General features: G+C 39.9%; 3 protein-coding genes across 3 annotated transcripts; 2 read left to right on the top strand and 1 right to left on the bottom strand.

Annotated features, from left to right (window-relative positions):
* Positions 1–1,042: 1,042 nt before the first annotated feature.
* On the top strand, positions 1,043–7,967 carry LOC121750227 (titin homolog). Its single transcript, XM_042144720.1, has 5 exons — positions 1,043–2,312; positions 3,165–4,305; positions 5,088–6,477; positions 6,568–6,645; positions 7,281–7,967. The coding sequence occupies exons 1-5, from the start codon at positions 1,574–1,576 to the stop codon at positions 7,863–7,865; spliced, it is 3,933 nt and encodes a 1,310-aa protein (XP_042000654.1). The 5' UTR covers positions 1,043–1,573; the 3' UTR covers positions 7,866–7,967.
* A 3,202-nt stretch (positions 7,968–11,169) lies between these two features.
* Positions 11,170–12,042, top strand: LOC121750228 (NAD(P)H-quinone oxidoreductase subunit S, chloroplastic-like). Its single transcript, XM_042144721.1, has one exon. The coding sequence runs from the start codon at positions 11,307–11,309 to the stop codon at positions 11,937–11,939; it is 633 nt and encodes a 210-aa protein (XP_042000655.1). The 5' UTR covers positions 11,170–11,306; the 3' UTR covers positions 11,940–12,042.
* A 3,983-nt stretch (positions 12,043–16,025) lies between these two features.
* LOC121751810 (U-box domain-containing protein 35-like) lies at positions 16,026–19,462 on the bottom strand. The gene is made up of 10 exons (XM_042146603.1): positions 19,249–19,462; positions 19,069–19,178; positions 18,881–18,999; positions 18,570–18,802; positions 18,440–18,494; positions 18,023–18,281; positions 17,847–17,948; positions 17,382–17,759; positions 16,309–17,170; positions 16,026–16,141 (listed from the first exon to the last, which is right to left on the bottom strand). Exons 1-10 carry the CDS (start codon positions 19,442–19,444, stop codon positions 16,128–16,130), a joined length of 2,328 nt encoding a protein of 775 aa, XP_042002537.1. The 5' UTR covers positions 19,445–19,462; the 3' UTR covers positions 16,026–16,127.
* Between the last annotated feature and the right edge of the window lie 1,217 nt (positions 19,463–20,679).

The following is a 20,679-nucleotide window of genomic DNA, read 5'->3' on the forward strand; positions in this document are numbered from 1 at the left end:
TCGCGGCCAGTTGTCTCCCGACGTGAAGATACTCGTCGAACATGTCCGCCGTGGTGCCGTAGGCGAACTGTCGGAGTGCAACCGTGCACTTCTGTAACGGCGTAAGTCTGGGTCTACCGAGGCCATCTTCCCGATACTAGAAGTATTCATCACGTGACTCCAACGTCTGGACAATGCTTAGAAAAAGATAACGATGCATTCTAAACCAGCGGTGAAAAACAGTCGGGCCCCACCGTGGTTGCTCGGCAAAATAGTCTGCAAATAGACGTTCGTGAGCTACGACGTGTTCGCGGCGGACAAATGTCCGACGACGAATGGGCTTGGGGATTTGCTCCGCCGCCGCCGCCTCCTCCTCCTCGCGCTGCATTTCGGCTAAGCAATCCGCCATTGCGTCATTGACGACATCGAATAAGGCTCGCGTCAAGGTTCGACTAACGCCCTCCGAGGTACTCCAGTCGTCGTCGTGGTTCATTTTTGTTTGTGAGAGATTATCGAAATATTTGTATGGAATGTGGGAGATGAGAGAAATATTCGTATGAAAAATAGAATGACAAACGAGGTTTAAATAGACAAAAATTTAAAAAAAAAAAAACAAAAACGCATTGCATCGTGCGCGTCGCCCACAATGGGCGGATGATCTATCGTCCGCGGACGATCTATAAGGCGCGGACGATGCATCGGACATCGTCCGCGCACTCACAATGGGCGGACGATGGCGCGCCCGAGGCATCGGGCGGCATATCGTCTGCCCCATTGCGGATGCTCTTACACTAAAATGGGTTTAAGTTTAGTGTAATGGTTGGAAATACTATAAGGAAAAAAAATGAAATGGAAAAAAGTTAAAATAATACAAAATAAATTTATACGTGGATAGCCTTGTATTTAGATATTATGTTGTTAATAAAATTGGCTGGATACTATAAATTAAAATTAGATTGAGTGGCACCTCGTAAATTATAGACCTGCCTAAGGACAATAGCGTCTTTTCAAGTAGGCAGTTATCCCCAAAACGAATTGTAATTACGCTGCTAAAAACAAAAACATCAAGACATCGCCTCCGATCTCTGCGTGTCCAAAAATTTCCAATTTATTCTGCAATTTTTCTCTATTCATTCCCAGCAAAATTTATTTTTTCAATTTCATTTCTTAAAATAATATACTAATGCATTCTATTAAATAAATCGAGCAGAGCTGTATGCGAAGATTGATTCCCCAATTTTGTTCTGCCGCAATCCAGCGATCTGAGAGGGGTCAAAGTCTTCGGACTGCAAACCATCGATTTCCCGGCGTCGGGTTTTAGGAACTTTCCGGTTAGGTTTTTGTAGTCGGATTAGAACGAGAGGGTTTGAATTAGGGCAAAGTTCTGAATTAGGGTTTCGGGTTTCTCAACTGCAAGGGCAGTTTTTTTTGTCACTTCTTCTCTCCAGGATATATCATTGATTTGGTATTTCTCCATTGTTTGGTTGAATTGATAATTCCAGTGGCTTAGTTGTATTTGGGCGGCTGAAGTGTGGAACAAAAGCAGGGCTTGAGCTACGTGAATCTTTAGGTTTGTATTCAACAAGTTGTAGATATGCCCAGGAGTTCGAGGCACAAAACGCACAAACAGAGCAAACACAGCTCTAGGGACTATTCAGACTCCGAAGAGGATGTAGTGAAGATGAAAGAGAAGAGTAGTAAAGATGATTCTGTTCGGGCCCATCGGGATTCGGCATCTGGTGAAAAGAGAAAGGTTTCATCCCAGGTGCGGGAAGGCAAGGACAGTAAAGATCTGAGCAGTCACGGGAATGGCGATGCCTTGGAGGAGTACGTTTCAACCAAACGGCGGAAGGAGAAAACTGATGCCACTATTGGTGGAGATCGTTGGAATGGGGGTGGAGATGAGAGAGGGGATGGTGACAGGAATGTGGAGAAGGATAATCATAAAGGTGAGAACTTGAAAGTTGATGGCAAAGGGAAGGAAAACAGCGGTAAAGGTGAGAGCTTGAGAGTTGATTCAAAGAGTAAGAGTAAACGCTATGAGAGTGGAAATGCTGGTGAGAGAAAAGATGACAGTTTGGCATCTGCACTGGTGGACAGAGAGGAGAGTAAGAGCAAAGGGGAGTCAAAGCGGAAATCTGAGAGGGATTCTTCTGTGCGTAAAGAAGGGTTGAAGGACAAGGACCGCAGGTCGGACAAGGACAAAAATGGCGGTCAGGAGAGCAAGAGTGGTGATGCTGAGGTGAAAATAGTGGAATTGGATGTCGGGAAAAAGTCAGTGCCAGGTAATTTTATTGAGGAGAGACAGTGCAAACGTGCTCGAGAAAATACTGGTAAGTAACTTTGTTAATGGTATATCGTAGACACTGACGATTTATCTTTGTTGATGTGCTGCCAGTGGGTTTCTCTTATGCAACCAATAATCTCGAGGATTGGATATCTTTGAACTTGCTAAGCTTCCACATCATTTTTATTATGTTTCTCCTTAATTGATTATTCTCTCTCAATATGCTCTTTTTTGAAAGCGTTAACTTTCTCATTGTTATTGACCCACTGCTTTATGACATTAAACTTTTTGTTTTGATTTTTGGATGATTCGGTTTTGTTTACAGCTGGTAAAGTGAGTGTTACTTAGGAACAAGGCTCTCAACCTTTGTATTTTTCTTATTTGTCTCCAATTTTTGGTTGATATGATTGAGTTGAAAATTGAAATATGTATGAAGAATGTCTAGATTCTAATAAAGAACCTTTTTGTTTTATGCACGTTAGATGCTTATGTTAGATCATATTTATTTGATTGTGATCTGTCACTTGGTTGTGGTCTTCCTCCACAGTATTGATTAATTCTGGATGTTGCTATGGTCACTCTTTGTTCAGACTTCATAGCTAGGAGTATTCTTGTCACGACTTTGTGTATTGCAAGCCTAAGTCTTCTTTGCTTCCTACCTTTTAACCATCATATATGTTATTGTGTTAGATTATACTTATTCTGATAAAGTAATGATGCTCAGACTTGCTAATTTTATTTGATTCCATTAAATGTTGCTACACAAATGATTAGAAGTCCATTCTTGAAATTTGATTTAAAAAATTTCAGAGGAGATGTGTATATTGATTGTCATCTCTTTTTGCTACTTTTTTCTTTTCGATGGCACACCTAATTTCATTTGCAAATATTTCTGCAGGGCGTTTGTTACTAGACGAGTTGCGCAGTCCTGACTTGGAGAAGGACACCGAGAAAAGAATACGTAGGAAAAGAGAAGGTTCTAGTGAAAGAGAGAAATATTATGACGATTCCAAAGAAGGTGGTGAGAGACGATCATCATCAAAAGGTGATCGTGCCAAGGATGCAAAATTTAGAGACGACAAGCACAAGGACGAAGTTTATACCGATAAGTATCAGGAAGATGGATACAAGGATGACAAGCGAAGGGATGATAAGTACCGTGAAGAAGCTGATAAGGACTATAAATATCAGGATGATAAGTATCGAGATGATGGTGAGAAGGATGCTAGGCATAGAGATGAGAGACATCGCGAAGACAATGATAGGGACAATAGACGCAAGGATGCAAAGCATCGTGAGGATGGGGAACGAGACAGTAGGCGGAAGGATGAAAAGAATCATGAAGGCTCTGGTAGAGATGGCCGCCGAGATGATAAGTATTATGAGGATGGTGATAGAGACCACCGGCGTAAGGATGATCATTATCATGAAGATGATGATAAGGATAGTAGGCGTGAGGATGAGAGGTATAATGAAGATGGTGATAGAGATGAAAGGCGCCGGGAAAATATTTATAGGGATGATGTTGATAAAGATAATAGGCACAAGGAAGAAAAATATCGAGAAGACCCTGAAAGAGACACCCGCCATAAGGATGGCAAGCAAGAGGATGGATATGATAGAGATAGGAGAACTAGAGAGAGTAAGTATAGGGATGAACGGACATCAAGAGACCGCTCTGGTGATAAATCTGACCATAAGCGTTCTAGGGATGATAGCTCTGCTATGGATCATTATGCAAGAAAATCAAGTGCACATGATGATAGTCCAATACATGATGATCGAGCAGTCAGGTACCGAGATGATCAAGGCAGGAGAAGAACTAATGAAAAGGAGGACTACAGTGATATGAAATCTCGAGGCACAAAGGATCAAAGATCTGATGCTGATAGGAAGAGTACAAGCAGTGCAAAAATGGATTTGGCTACTGATAGAGTTAGGTCCACTCCCAGAAATGCTGATTTGGAACTTACTTCTAGCCATGGTAGACGGCGGAGTTCACCCCCTTCGAATTCTCATACACCTAGGGATCACCAAAGGTACTTGTATACTTGCATTTATGTTTTATAATTAAATTTTGAGTTGGGTGACCTTCCTAAGGGTTGGGGTGAATTTTATTGAGCAGGGGTGGGGAGATTGGATTTCAATTGAGAAATTGTTATCAAGGGAAAAATCTATTCCTTGTAATATGTAGCAATGACTAAAAAAGAATTGTCATTTTCTTAGATGAGGAAGCATGAGAAAGCAGTATATTATCATGAGATTGACTAAATTTTGTGTGTAATATATATTAAATAATATCTTGAATGTGAGAACATGCATGTGGAGTTTTTAGATCATCCTGGTACCTCAATTCTATATACAATTCTGTTACATGATGCTGATGGAGACTTGATTTTTATTGCTCTTAAATTTAGAGTATTTCTTCTAAATATGTAGAAATTGAACGCTAAGGCAGTAGTGAAGGTTAAAGAGAGGAAACGACTCTCAATTCTTGTTTCATTTAGTTACATTTCTTCTCTTTTCTTCTTTGGGTGGGATAATTCTGTAGATACTAATCAGGATTTGTATGACCAGAGCTCAGTACTTTGTTTGCCTACTACAGTGCCTTGCTTAATTTGTTTTACACATCTTAAATTTTTCTTGAATTTAGCTTCCATATCGGTATTTTTGCTTTCCTTTTGAGATGGTTGTCAGACATTTTACTTTCTTTCTGTTCCATAGATTTGTATTATGTTAATTTCCTTAAAACGTTAATATAACATCATCTATGAACAGCTTCCTCTGGGAGCATGCATTTACATGTCTATTAAATTTTCAGAAACCTGAAGCAAGATGACTCCAAGTATAGGGATTATAGTTATGAAGAGAGAATTAGACCTTCAGCACGAGAATATACTAGTGCTGTTGGAGGATCTGAGAAAACTTCTTCATCTCGGTCGGTTGAGAAGCTTGGTCAAAGAGATGATGGCCCTTCCGGAGAGATTTCTGCTGAAAGGCGTCTCAAGTCTGATATTCGTTCTTCACCCTTGCATCTAGTGGATAAATCTCCATCATCGAGTGGTGACAGGAGACAGTTCAGTAGGCCTGATGTTAGACGGAGTAATGATATTGAAGAATCAACACAGAGAAGTGGTGGTTCTCGAGATTGGAAGGAGTACACTGGTAAAGATGTAAGGGGAACTCGAGATGCCATGGATGTACTTCCCGTAGAGGAATTTTTACAAGGGGATACAGATAATTTATCTATTGCTTCGCCTTTCACAAGAACTGGCCATTTCTCCAGCGGTTCGAAGGCAATGCCGCCACCTTCCCTCTTCAGAATAGGTGTAGATAGCCCTATGGGGCCAGGCTCAGGTGATGATGATGGTAGAGGTAAGTCCAGCATCCGTCATAGGAGGGCTGGTGATCCCAACATGGGTAACCTGGGCAGAATGCAAGGAAGTCCTTGGAGAGGTGTTCCAAGCTGGCCTTCTCCTGTGGCAAATGGTTTCTTGCCATTCCCACATGCTCCGCCTCCTGTTGGATTTCATTCAGTTATGCAGCCATTTCCTGCTCCACCAATGTTTGGAGTCAGGCCTTCGATAGAGTTAAACCATCCTGGTGCTTACCACATGTCTGAAGCCGATAGGTTTTCTGGTCCTGGGCGTCCAATGGGATGGCGCAATCAGGTGGATGATTCCTGCCATCCATTACATGCTTGGGATGCTAGTAATGCTGTGTTTGGGGATGAGTCTCACATTTATGGAAGATCAGATTGGGATCATTCCAGGAACTTATCTGGTACTAGAGGATGGGATGCCAGTGGAGACTTTTGGAAGGGGCCGAATAGAACTGGAAGCATGGAGGTCCCACCTACTGAGAAAGAGAATAACTCCTTTCGAAGTGGAGATGACGCTTTGGGGAGTCGGTCTACTCCGACAGCTATAAATGAGCAAAATCAAGTTGATCAGCAGGCAGATAGCACAGATATTAGGCAGCAATTAAGGAGCTCCAAAAAGAATGAAACTGAGGGTAGTCTGGAGGATACTGGCGATGTTGATAAAATGTCGAGAAAGGATGATGCTCATCGAATTCATGTTTACCTTTCCAAACTTGATATTTCTGCAGATCTATCCGACCCTGATTTACTTGAAAAGTGCGAACACGTGATTGGTAATGACAAGAGTGTATCTTCTGATGTAGGTGATTCTAAAATTTTTTATATTGAGGTAAAGGTTACATTGATTATGTGCTTCATTTTCCTATTATAGATATAATTGGAATGTAGTCTGAATAATATTTTCCTTTTTGCGTGATAGGATTCGGAAGCCGCGGTGGTATCTCACAAACATTTGAATTATGTACTATTGGGATCTAATGATGATTCCGTTTTCCAGGTACATTGTTGCATACTTTTTCTTATGCAGTTCTTTGATGAGTAAAATTGCTGGCAATATATCAATGGCTCCACTATGTCATTTGATACTGCTTATGCTGATTAAAACTGTTGTGCACTTCTTTTGCTGTGTAGTACATAAAGGCCACATATTTCACGGCCCACTTGTTACTATAAAATGCTATACTAGTTGCTTGTGTTATTGGTGAGTGATGTTATATAGATGCTTCTGTTGGCATTAACTTTTAAGTTATGCAGATTTATCTTAACTAGTTGATAACAATCATCCGTTTGTGAAACTATTAGTCTCCAAATTTGTTTCTAGCTGGTTTAGTATTCTGGGATAGCCAGAAGGTATCTAACTATTGGTGAGTGTTTGAGTTAGAAGCAAATTACTTGCAGTGATTCCGGTTGCAAAGGCAGTTAGTTCCTGAATGCTGTAATGCTTAGTTGTAGCTCACATTTCTTCCGTCTCTGATCGTCTTATTTGATTGCACTTTTCCACCTAACTTTTAGATTTTTCTTAAACTGCCATCGCTTACAAGTATGATGCTTGGTTGACAATGCTGAGTGACAGTTTTCTAGGTAGGCATTCCCTGATTTGTGCTTGTTTTCTCTCTTTCTTTGCAACTGCAGAAATCTATGTCCCTGTACAAGAGGCAGAAAGAACATTATCAGGCTGAAGATGCCGAGAAGACTTTGAGTGGTCCTGTTCGAAATTCCAATCAGGAGAATATGAACGAGGTAGATGAGAAAACTGAGAAACTGCCTCCAGCTGATGACATGCAAGGTGTGGAGGATGCTCTTCCAATCCTTGATATTGAGGATGATCCCAAAAATGGTATGGACAATGATGGAGGCCATGCAGAAACCAACATACCTGGTGGCGATATAAGTGAAAAGATGGACGACCCTGTTTCCACCTCAGAGCATATCAACTTGGAGGTGAATTCAGTGCTTGATCCAGGGCCGGAGGAGCATGATGTGGGGATGCCTTTAGCTGCTGAAGATGTTGAAGGCTCGAGTGCTCCACTACCATCACCAGAAACGAAAGATTTGGCTGCAGAATCTGGTAGTAACAATGAGGAAGTTAAGTTGGTAGATTCTACTAAGTCTGATCCATTGCTTAATTCTGATATGTTCTCAGAGGCATCTGAGGCTATGATGACTGGGTCAGTCAATTTGAGTCGGATACATCATTCTCCTGAAAGTACACATTGAGACAATTTATTTTTCTGAGGTTTTGAAATGACTTTGGTAATTTCATAATCTTCGTAATGTGGTTGCTGCTGCTAGTTAATCAATAAAACTCTGGTTCGTCTATTATTTTTCTACTCTCCGAGTTTCTCTTTCTAGGTTGGAAACATGGTTTTTGTTTCCTCCTGGAATGTCTGGTCTTTGGTTCTTTGTGGGGAATATGGGAAAATGTTTGTATACTATATACAATGTGCTTTCCTTTTCCTCACCAAGATCCCAAAGATTCAGGCTACTACATCTTCACCAGAATAGGTTTTTGCTGAAGACTTGTGATCTGCCTCTGCAAATCTTCACATAAGGTACCTGCTTCTCTTTCTTTCTATTAATAGTTATTATATGCTTAAACATACTTGATGAAACCTAATTGATTCTGAATTTAATATTTGAATTTCAGATTTTAGAGTATATTGCTTGGTTAAGAAAATGGCCTGTTGTTTTCCTTTTTCTTTTTCATCCCCCTTTTTGGTATGGAAGGTAAAAATGGTATGTTCAGAAAGAGAACATTATTTTGACCTATTTATCCATTTCCACCCCTTTTTTCCTTTGGAGAGAAATTAAATTGAGGGTTGTGTGCCTGCTTCATACATAGGAATTAATCCACCATTCGGGTCAATACTATTTTTGTTATAAACTAATTGAATGTAATCATAATCTTATCATAAGTAATTATTATAAATAAAACTGAAACAGGAAAATTAAAAAATGAAGAGAACTAATAGTAGTAATTTAAAAGTAAACTCGAGGATTGATTGTTGGTAACCTAGCATAAATATAATTGATCCTAAAATATGAAATTTTTGTAACATAAGTGGTTTCTTCCCCACTAATTTTTTGGACTAAAGACCCGTTTTGGTCCTTAATATATTGCGATTTTTTGATTTTGGTTCAAAACATTATCTTTTGAATTATTCGGTCCCTCACAAATAAAAACGGGTCACATTTGGTCCATTTTGGACGGTTCTGTAAAAAATTTGACGGTCATCGCCAATTAACTTATTTTTGACTTGATTAACAATTTTAACACAATAATGTATTCCTATTTGGTCCTAAACAAAGTGACCAACTCAACCTTAATTAAAGCAACGGTGCAGCAATAAGAAACGCAAGCAGACTGGAAAATCACAGAGAAACATCAATGAAGAAACGACTCCGGTCGTCGCTGCAATCCTCTGCCGAAGATTTCCTCTCTGTCGTGACCAAATTGCCGCTTAAATCTTCCAAAGCCGCCATCAAAAGCTTGGTCAGCACCTTAATCAAACCCTCGTCGGATATAATTTCCACTCTCCCCCTGACTCTCCGAGATTCCATTTCGCGCTCCATTTCCAAATTCAAAAGCCACTCTGATTCCTCCTTCGCGACGACATCTTCATTTACGCCTCCGGCGAAGCGTGTCCGCAGATCCCCTCATTCATGAAGTCCAACATTCCTTGTGTCTCACATTTACCTCTTTCAATTTTCACTTCTATCACTTCAAATTTTCATCTCAAATAAGTACTTTTCTTTGTACAAATAAATTACCAATAGTAAACGAACTGAACATTCTGCCCAATGCATCAGAGAGCTCTTGGTAAGTCTTGTACATCTTCAAGTCTACTTTCCTCAGGTACGGCGCGCCATTCATGCTCACCTTCACCAAGGCGCTGCCGCCACTCTCCTCCGCCTTGCTCCTCTTCTGAACCGACATCACATTTTTCCGGTACGACCGCACCGGAGACCACCCCACCACCTATGCCTTGAATTAATCATCCCAATTTCGTTTACAACTTCATTCATTACCAATCTCAACTCAAATCCCTAATTCAAAATCGTACGAGTTAAATCTCAGCAAAATTTCTCCAAAAAACTCGAAAATCTCTCCTAAAACTGGAGAGAGAGAGGGGCGTACTAGTAGGAGGCTTAGGAGAATCCGTCTTGTTGACATTGTTCCCCTGAAAATCAGTTTGATCGGAAGGAACATCGAGATTGAGCTTCAAATCGACGGTTTTGTCAAACCCTCGCTTCTTGTCTTCGGTGCCGGGCAAACCGTGGCGCAGCTCAGTCTCGTCGAAGCCGAGCTTCTTAGTGATCATGACGGCATCTGCCATTATTGAACGATTTTGTGGCGCGGGTGATTGAATTGATGATTTATAGAGATGAAAGAAGATGAAGAAGAGAAGGGAAGAATATAATTAACTTAATTAGATATTAGACATTAATAAAAATATATTTATTAACTTAATCCGGTCAAAATGTAATTAAAATTCGTTGACCGTCAAATTTTTGACGGAACCGTCCAAAATGGACCAAATGTGACCTGTTTTTATTTGTGAGGGACCGAATAATTCAAAAGATAATGTTTTGGACTAAAATTAAAAAATCGCAATATGTTAAAAGACAAAAATGAGCCTTTATAATAAGTTACGTAATTAATTACTACTCCTAAATTCAGACGATGCCGATTTGGCGATTACAGTCACGTCAGTAACTCATTAATTTAACATATTTTTGATATCATATGGACTACTATATTTTTCATTTTTTAGGTAAGACACATCTATCATCACATGCCCATTTACTCCATCTAACTGTCCCATTTTTTATCTGATTTAAATTTTAAAAAATTGTTTGATTTTATTAAAGAAATCAAGTGGTTAGAAAAAGTTAGTAAATGTGGATCTTATTTTTATTTATTAATTTTATAATAAAATATGAGTGAAATAAGTTAGTGCCATGAGAGATTTAATGATTGATAGATGAAAAAGAAAAATGTGAAATTTAATGCTAAATAGAAAAAATATTTTTAGTATATTTATTGACTAACTCATTTTACTTATATTTTATTATAAAATTATAAATATCTCATTTAATATCATAAATTTTATTTACTTATATTTTTACTTTCACTTTTTTTTTTCTCAAGCTCCTCGATCATCTTGGTAAGCAGGTGGACAAATGGGAAGTGTCCGTAGCAACCGGAGTCATTGAATCTTTCCTGACATAATCCAAGTTTCCAGATTGTACGGATATGACCCTATTTTCTTGAGCTATTCGATCCATTTTTGACAAATTTGAAGATGTACCAAAAAGTGAAGGTGTGAATATAGAGAGTGAGAGGGTTGAAAATTTGGAAGGAGATGTGGGTATTTATAAAAAATAATACTAGTAAGTACGTATTTATTAAAATAATTAACAAAAAATGAAAAAAAGGAATATCATGGTGGTCGCCGCGGCGGTTGCAATGCAGCCTGGTCGAGCGGCGGGTTGCCCCGGCTAATAACTCATTTGGCCAAAATAATAAAATGTCTTAAATATGTGGTAGTAGTAGTTAAGTTTTCGAAAGTGATGGTGAAGTTGAATTAATGAAAGATGCTATAAAGTAACTCATCTCATTTGTGGCCAAAATTTCATCTTCCACTTCCACACAACATGGCTGCTTCATTCCATCTCCAAACCCTCCACAAATCCCCATTCCTCCAAAAACCATCTCCCAAACGAATCACCACCGCCAAATTCAACCTCTACGAAATCCTCGGCGGCCGCGGCCTCTGCAACGGCGAGCAAGGCCTCCAGCAAGAACTCAAAAAAAACATCTCACCCACCCCCCCTCCACCGCCATCTCCGCCGCCGTCGTCAGAGGCGGAATCCCCACAAGTATCGGAAGAGGGCTTCGAGAAGGAGCTCCTAGGGCTCACCGGCGGATTCCCCGGCGGCGAAAAGGGGCTGAAGAAATTCATCCAAGACAATCCGCCTCCGCCAAAGGAGGAAATCACCTCCGAATTCGATCCGAAGAAGGCGAAGGCGAAGGCGAAGGCGAAGGCGCCGGAGCTGCCGCTGCTACTGCCGGGGATGATTGCGATCGTGAAGAGCCCCAGGAATCCGTTTCATATGTATTGTGGGATTGTGCAGAGGATCAGCGATGGGAAGGCGGGGGTGTTGTTTGAAGGGGGGAATTGGGATAAGCTCGTCACCTTCCGCCTTGATGAGCTCGAGCGCAGAGATAAGGGCCCGCCTATGGTTAATCCCAGATCCGCCATTCTCGAGCTTGAAGAATCTACTTGATCATCATTCTCTTTTGTTTTTAGTTTTACTCCTCTGTAAAAAAAAATTAAAGATTTAAGCCATGTTTTGACTAAACGTTAATTGTTCATTGTCATTTTACTCATCTCTATTTTTGCATCATTCGATTTGTGGATACAAAAATATTACTCCTACCACCACACTAGTGATAATTTAACATAAATGGAGTATTAAACATGAGCTAACATCATTCTCCTATAAATTGTGAAAAAGATAATAGCAACAAGCCACGTAATTTGGGTTATACTTCACAGTATTTTTAATGAAATGGAGTACTACTCCCTCCATCCCTGAAAATTTATCACCTATTTTCATTTTCGTCCGTCGCTACAAATTTATCACCTTTCACTTTTACCATTTTTTATAATGGACCTTATATTCTACTAACTCATCCACACTCACATTTTACCTATTTGGCGTGATTCAAATAACTTAAAAAATCTACAAATTTTTTTATTTTTATCTATTTGACCTGATTCTAATATTTTAAAACTTATCATTAATCTAGCAAGTTGCTTAAAAATTAATACTTATTTTGTTCTTTTATTATTTTTAAAAAAAGATTATGGAGTAGAAAAAAATGAACAATTTTAACTTTGAATTTTATAAAATTAATGACATGAATAATGATTTTTGAGGAATTAGAATCAAATTAAAAGTATAAAACAAAACATATAATACTAACGTGAATAATACAAGAGTAATGCCTACCTATGTCATGTAGCACAATATTACTCCTACAGGTTCATGTAATAAGAAGAGAAGCGTTTTGGTTTTTCCCATATTACAATTCATATATGAAGGGAGTTTTAAAGTGTGAATTCGAGAATCAGGAGGTGATTAAGTTTCATTTTACTTGTTTGAATGTTTTCCTCCAACGGGATGCCTGTCGGGGCGAGTCAGAAACAGCCACCCAACTGCCAAAACAGAAGGGAATGTCAATTGAGAAATATGCAAAAGAGAACAATAAAATATCCATGAGCAGATAAACTACTTCAGAAAATCACGAAACTTAATGCATATGAGCCTCTCAAAGGATATCCGGAAATATATAGTTATCACAATTCAGTGGTCCAACATACCATGACAGAATCAATCTCCTCTTGAGAAACAGGAGTTCTTTTAGGCTGATCAGAAGCCTTCCCTCCCGATGCAGCGGATGGAGCCCTTGAGAAGAATTTCATTACAAGATCATCATTCTTGAGATCATGTGCGGACATGTCATCGACATGGTTGTTTGTACCTGAATAGGAATGACTTTACCCTTTAGGTACTTCAAAATACATCTTCTTTAAGGCACATGGTAATGCATAGTAACAGACAAAACCCGGGAAAGCCAACACCATATAGAACACTGGAGGTACTCCGAAAGACAAAAATCCAAATGAATTTGGGATTTGAAAATTAAAACTTCCCAGGATCTCTAGTAACCTTACATTTAGTAATGGAACCTGACATAATCAAATATTTGTATTTTCAGCTTTAGTATGCTCATTGGAAGGGGTGAGACGTGAACATAAATTGTTCCAAAATAAATCTCAGACACATTCTTAAAAGTAGGAATTTAGTTATATGAGAAATCCAATACAGGTTCTACTCATAATAAGGAGAACAGCATATTCAAGTAGACAGTCCATTTGTTCATCAATAACATATACTACTAGTCCTTTGATCAGATATAACAACCTATGTGCTACCAGTCTATAGAGAAATGGAAATCTACCAACTAAAAGTGTTTCTGCCATATAAGTAAAAGTTAATCCAACTGCTATCAATGCTTTTCACAGTTTTCAGAAAATATTAGCTCCCTGCCAATATTTTCATTAGTATTAAATTTAAATGAAACTTGCGATGATTTTGCGCAGAAAATACATAAAGTTGTTAAACGCCCAGCTTAATTTGTTAAAGATCAAGTAAACCACCTCTCAACTTGATGAGAATCATACATGTAATGATATATGACACACTATTTATTCATGTTGATTTCAAAAAGGAACCCAACTTCTAGAAGTCCAATTTGGAGCACCCTAAACTCTTCAAATGGAGAGATTAACAAACATTAGTATATGATTTAACATTGAAAACAACCAAGCCGAAACCGATTGCATTCCAACGGTCAATCGGAGATATATCCGAAATGCGCACCACATCAATACCCTCATTTCTAAACACAAACATAATTCACATTCAACTCTCCTTCAGCAAAGAGTAATCTCACACCAAACAATCTAATAGTAGACATCAAAAACCTTCAATTTTCATCCTGAATCATGGCTATCACGACCAGCGTTTTGTTCCTTCCGACGTTTCTCGTGAGCAGGGAAAAAATGCAACAAATTCAAACCTAAAATACAATAATTTAAATATCATACCAGAGGGTTTTGGATGGCGTTGGGGAAATTTGATGCGTGGGATTCTCTTCATCGCCTGCCTTGCTCCCATCGATTGAGTTTCTGAATAGTATTTGCATATTGCAGATAAGTGTCGAATGGGCCTAACTTTTTACTCATTGGGCCTGGCCCATTATAAGTACATGCAGGAATCGAAAAAACTGTAATTTCAACCTAATCTTTTCACAATCCTTTCTTTATTTTATTTCTTCACTTCAAAGGACAAAACATTAAATGATATTTATATTTTATTTTATCTAAAATGAAAACTTACTCTGTGAGTAGTGAGTACTCAGCATGTTTTGCTTGTAAGAATTTTAACACTAAAAAAGTACATATGAGAAATTTAAAAAGTAATCAATACGCTAATTAGTTACCCTTTAATCATTTCTCAAGTTTTTCAATAATCCGCTTGTTGACGTGTTAGACGTCTCTAGGGTTTAGGGGTTATATTGACTAGCAATTTTGTCATTTCACTTTACATAATTACATTTTTACAAGAAATTTAATATACTTCGTGAATTTACTTGACCATCTCCAAAGGTAATTTAATATACTTCGTGACAATATACTTAAAGAAGAGGCGTTGACCTGACTTTAACTGTGTTCTTTGATGCCAAAAATCAATTTTGGCAAATATTGACACGAATTTGATTTAATGACTTGAATATTTTTAAAAGGATTAGTGTATTATTTTCCCGTAATTATTGTATCAAATGTATTATCAAAACAATAATTCAATATATACTAGAGAAGATAATAGTGTTGACTAACATATATGCATGTCACAATTGAACCCGTCAAAGACTCAAAGGTCCAAAACAAATAAATAAATAAATAAATATATATATATATATATATATATATATATATATATATATATATATATATATATATATATATATATATATATATAAATCAATTAGTATCTTCATATTTAAAAAAAAAATTATATGTTGACTGATAAATATATTAGGTTGCCCCATATTATGGTCTAACCAGTCACATCAAATAATTTTTACACCTATAAATATGATACTCATAAATTCATAATCACCAAACAGAATATACATCTATAGTTGAGAATGAACTTTTTGCAGCCATTTCTCCAAAATGGACGACAGTCAAAGCCTAGAGTACAACAACTCATATGCAGAGAAGATTTGAATAAGAAGAAGACATCAACCGCAGCCTCTCTCAGGGTAAAGAAGAAGGTGCATTTTGAATCGAAGGTGTTGATTCAAAATGATCAAAACAAGAAAAACTGTAACCTTGGAGATCCAAAGGAAGGAGAAGTTTCAGACAAGGAGAAATGTGCTGTTCAAGTAAAGATTCTAATGAGAAAAGAAGACGCTGCTCTACTATTATCCAAGTGCAACAACGAAGGGATTCTTCAGTTCGAGGATGTGCCTCATGTCGCGCTAGCAATAAAAAAGATGATTGATTCAAATTAAGTTCTCATATTTTAATTTGTGGTAAACTATTACTCCTAATATATGTTTTTATGTCATGTAATACTATTGGTTTATTATTATTAAAATAAAATGTCGGCGGGCCATGCCTCCCAAGGCGTTGTGTGACCTCTGTCTCTAGTCGAAACTGTGACGTGTACTGATGAGATAAAATACAAAATCAGGTTGGCAAACATTTACTAGTGCCAAAACTGTATTGCATCAAATCAAGCAAATATTGATGCCCTTTCCTTCTACATAAGATTTTAGTACATTCCCAAATCTTCTGAGGGAAGCTCCATTCTTCAATTGCAATTTAACCTGCAACTTCATTGAGGTTTCTCTGCGAAAAAAAAGAGAGATCAAAATTGAATCTAGGAAGGCCTTTTTCTGATAGGGGATATCAACCCATTTATTCAAGGGCGACTTATTAGGTATTTAAGTTAACACTCCTATTTTTTTATTTCATATTTTCAACGATTCACGTGTGAATATCTCAACACTAAATACCTCGTATATTTCCCGGCATAGATGTTGAAGCAAAGTCATCCCCCTCTATGCCACTATACGTGGACCGCACGTTGGGATCGCTCTTGAAATCCTGCGCGGAATTTGAGCTACGGAAAATGAAGCTGTGGTTAGGAGTGGAAGCTGAACTCCCACCTATTAGAAAACTGCTCATATTTTCTTCGCCAAGCACTCTGAGCTTGTTGAGCTCAGGCACAACGACTTTGCCAAGATCCGGCCTGTCCTTGCGCCTGAGCTCCGCGCATTGTATTGCCAACTTGGCATAGTTCATAGTCTCCTCCATCGGCCAATCCGGGACCGTCGGATCCAGCATCTCCACCAAGGCTCCCTTCTCAATCGCATTCCCAATATGGTGTGCCAATCCCATAGCCGGCCTGGCCGTGATGATCTGCAGCAATACCACTCCCAACGAGTACACATCGGATTTCACGCCCAACATGCCCGTCTGCTGGTACTCTGGGTCGATGTAGCAGAACGTCCCTGCTGTCGTGGTCATCCTGTACTGCGTCACATCATCCGCTACCGATGGTGGGACCAGTCTTGCCAGTCCTACGTCGCCTATCTTGCTTACGTAGTTCTGGTCCAGCAAGATGTTGCCAGGCTTGAGGTCGCGGTGGACCAATGGCTCTGGCTTCGTCTGGTGGAGAAAATGCAGCCCCGTTGCAATCTCCGCAGCGATCCTGTAACGGAGCTGCCATGTCAGAGGCCGCGTGTTCCCCTTCCGGAGCAGGCGATCTTCTAGGCTTCCGTTGGCCATGTACTCGTACACTAGGCAGCCATACTCGGGGCAGGCCCCGAGTAGTAGCACCATGTTGGGATGTCTTAAGCAACTCAACACTTCCACCTGAATTATTAGTAACATCAATTTAGTATGGTTCCTTTCGCTTGCTATAACTCTTTATGATATATGATTATCCATCTAGGATTAAGTTAAGTTTTGAGTTTCAATCTTATGAAGCAAACATAATACATATTCAATCATGTGATATAATCTTTCGAACCAAACAGACCCTTATATGTATTGAGTAGTATTGATTGAGATTTGAGGGGCTTGCCTCTTGCTGAAACTGTGATCTCCCTTGGGCAGCATCCGGTCGCAGGACTTTGACTGCGACCGATGTGTGGTCAAGGGAGCACTTGTAGACAGGGCCATAGCCGCCTTCACCGATCTTCCGTGACTGGTGGAAGTACTCAGTGGCCAACTCGATCTCCTCGATGGAGTACTTTCTGTATCTTAGAGGCGTCACGATTAGTCCATTGTTGTCGCCGATGTCCTGCGTCATCATCTTCCTCTCCGCCTCCACTCGTTTCTGTGATTCAAGCTCCGCCACCCTATGAGCTGCTTCCGTCGTCGTTCGAGTTGCCTCCTCCACCATCCGCGCATCCTCAAGTCTCTTCTCCTCATCCATTCTCCACTGGTGTAGCTCCACCGCCTATGGGTTGTCACAAAAAGGGAAGAAGTCGGTTTACAAAAACGACAAATTGCCAAAAAATAACTATCAAGTTTAGGTCTAGTTTACCTTTTGCTTGGCTGTTAGAGCCTCCTTGCAGGCTGTGCTGTACATATCCATAGTTTTTTGCAGCTCTAGCTTTAGCCTTCTCATTTCAGCCTCCACCTCATCCTGCCACATTATATTCATCCATTTCAAATTCCTATTCACAAGTGAAGATGTTGATTTGATCATTCTGTCCTTACACTTTCCATTGACCCAGTCGAATATTCGCTCATAGAATTCACATCGCTAAATCTCGATAATGGACGTGATCCGAAGCTACTCTCTGAGCTAACCGAAACTCTAGAGCTCCGGCCCGGATCCATGCCGTCGCCGAGCAAAGGATCCATGAATCTGCTGTCTGTGCTCGCCCTCTCCGAACTAATGAAAGATATGTCCGTATCACTTTCCGAGATATCCATAAACATGTATGGATTGTAACCTCGTGACAAAATCGGCGACCTGCACAAACACTAGAGCCTCAACTCCTCTGTTACCATTTGTTTTAACAAAATAAAGGAACATTATTGTTTGCCTAGTAGCAAACTACTCAGGTTTAATTGTTTGCGTATAAATTTATGTTTATTTGCCCATCAAAAAAGGAAAGAAAAGATAATTACTTGCTCATCATGTCAGTCTCCTCGGGAGCAACCCTGCGCAGAATCGTGTCCGGAACTGGAGGCACACATTTTCCATCATCATAAGGGCGGACGCAGAAAAAAAAAATTCACAAGCATACACATGACAGACCTTTGCTGGGAGGGTGCCGGGGCGTGGCACGTGAATCTAGAGGTACCGCAGGATTGCTGCTGCTGGTCTGCTCCTGCGACTGCTGCAGATGTGGCAGGAGTGGGGAGGCGAAGGGCGCCTGGCGGGTAGCGTTTCGGAGGGACGAGATCTTCGACTTGGAGATGACGTAGACCGTGCAGAACTCCGGGGATGCTTTCGAGACGCTTGTGGGGACATCTACCGTCTTTAGTCTTCTGCACTACGATAAAAAACAACAATGTCATTTGTCATTTGTCACACTAATTCAACCTAAAAAAAACTAATTGACACACCTAATGAAGCCGTGGCGAGAAGCTCCGAGGATTAGAATCTCGATCGCAGCGTGCGCAGTGTACTCGGTTATGGCCTTAGCGATGTCCGTATCCTCCAATACCACGTCGAAACACGCTATCTGCAACATAAGTATTTCTGTAAATACAAAACAAGATAGAACAGAACAAAAGTAATTAAATTGGCTTACATTTTTGCGAGTGCATAAGCAATGGAAGGTGAGGAAGAGGTCTTTAGTGGGTTTGTCAAGAACTATATGGTTTCCACTGCCGTTGAGGCCATTAAGGGCATAGTTGTGAGCTGCAACCAAATCATATGAAAACAGGAACTTGTCTCTTGTAAAGTGTATGGGGGAGAAAGAGAGAGATACCTGAATTGGAGGAGGATTTTTGGAGGACGTGGATGAGGATGACGGTTTGGCCTTTGGAGAGGAGATTCTCAGCAGCCCATCTCATGGCATGCATGCTTGCTTTATCCTTGTCTATGGCCACAGCGACAAGCCCATTTCTACTACCTTTTTGTCCGGGGCTACTACTACTTCCCGTCTTTCCATTTTGAAGCCACATTATGCTAATCTATCTCCCTTCTTTAATCTCTCATCTCATGTTGTTTCCTGATAGCACCAACTCTTTTACTTTTCTTTTCTCTCTGTTTTTTTTTTTAAATTTTGGTACTGCAAAATTTTCTGTTGGTCGAGGAACTTGATCATTAAGGAAAGCTTAACAAAAGGCATGCCTCAAATGTCTCCATGTTTTTCTGATTGGGAATGAAATAGGATTGATGGTTTGTACTCAATGGGCAAGTGAAAAACAAAAAATTAAAAGAAAAAGAAAAAAATTTGCCATTTATAGCCAAATTAGCATAGAGTCGATGGAGACAAGGGATAAATGAAAAAGAAAATATTTGGGTGAAATATCAAATATTCAATCCAAATTTTCGAAAATTATGTTGGAATTGTGCTTGGTCAAACGATTTTTTACTAATAATAAATGTTATAAGACATTTAATTTTGTGAAATTAAATGCAATAACGTCGATACGTTCTGAGTAGATGACCGTAGTATATTCATTTTCTCAAATCCGATTCCCGGTGAGTGAGAAATAATATATTAAAGTCGGTCACAATAAAGCTAGAAATGAGCTATGTGAAAAGACTAAGGGATTAATTAACTAGGTGTTAATTATCTCACATCGAGGAAGATAAACTTCTTTGATGAATTATCATGTGTAATAATTATCGTGAAATAAGACGGGTGACAGAGCCCACACACGCGCACACGAGTGCGCCGCCGCCCGCCCGCCCGCAACCCGTGCACCTGGTGCCTTGGATCTTGGCAATTGGTCTTTGGGCTGTTCTTTGGAGCCGCTCGTTGAGCGTGGTTCGAGCCTCGCTTGTTCTCCCAAACTCCACGTTATCCCCGACGGTTCCTAGTCCACGTCATGATCCCGCTGGACTCCGACGCACAACGGGAGACAAAAGGTCCCCGCTGGACGCTTGTTCTTTTTAGACCACCCCAAACTCCACGCTATCCTCGACGGTTCCTAGTCCACGTCATGGTCCCGCTGGACCCCGAAGCACAACGGAAGACAAAAGGTCCCCGCTGGACCCCGACTCACAACGGGAGTCAAAAGGTCCCCGCTGGACCCCGACGCATAACGGGAGACAAAAGGTTCCCGATGGACCCCGACGGTCCATGGTGTATCCCGTCGTGTAGCATGTCCAGGTGCATCGTGTCTCTTCAGCTCCCACTGGCTAGTGCACCAGTCAATAACCCCCGACGGTTACAGTCAAGCCATCATGA

This window comes from Salvia splendens, chromosome 10 (assembly GCF_004379255.2).
Source record: "Salvia splendens isolate huo1 chromosome 10, SspV2, whole genome shotgun sequence".
Classification (NCBI taxonomy): Eukaryota; Viridiplantae; Streptophyta; class Magnoliopsida; order Lamiales; family Lamiaceae; genus Salvia; species Salvia splendens.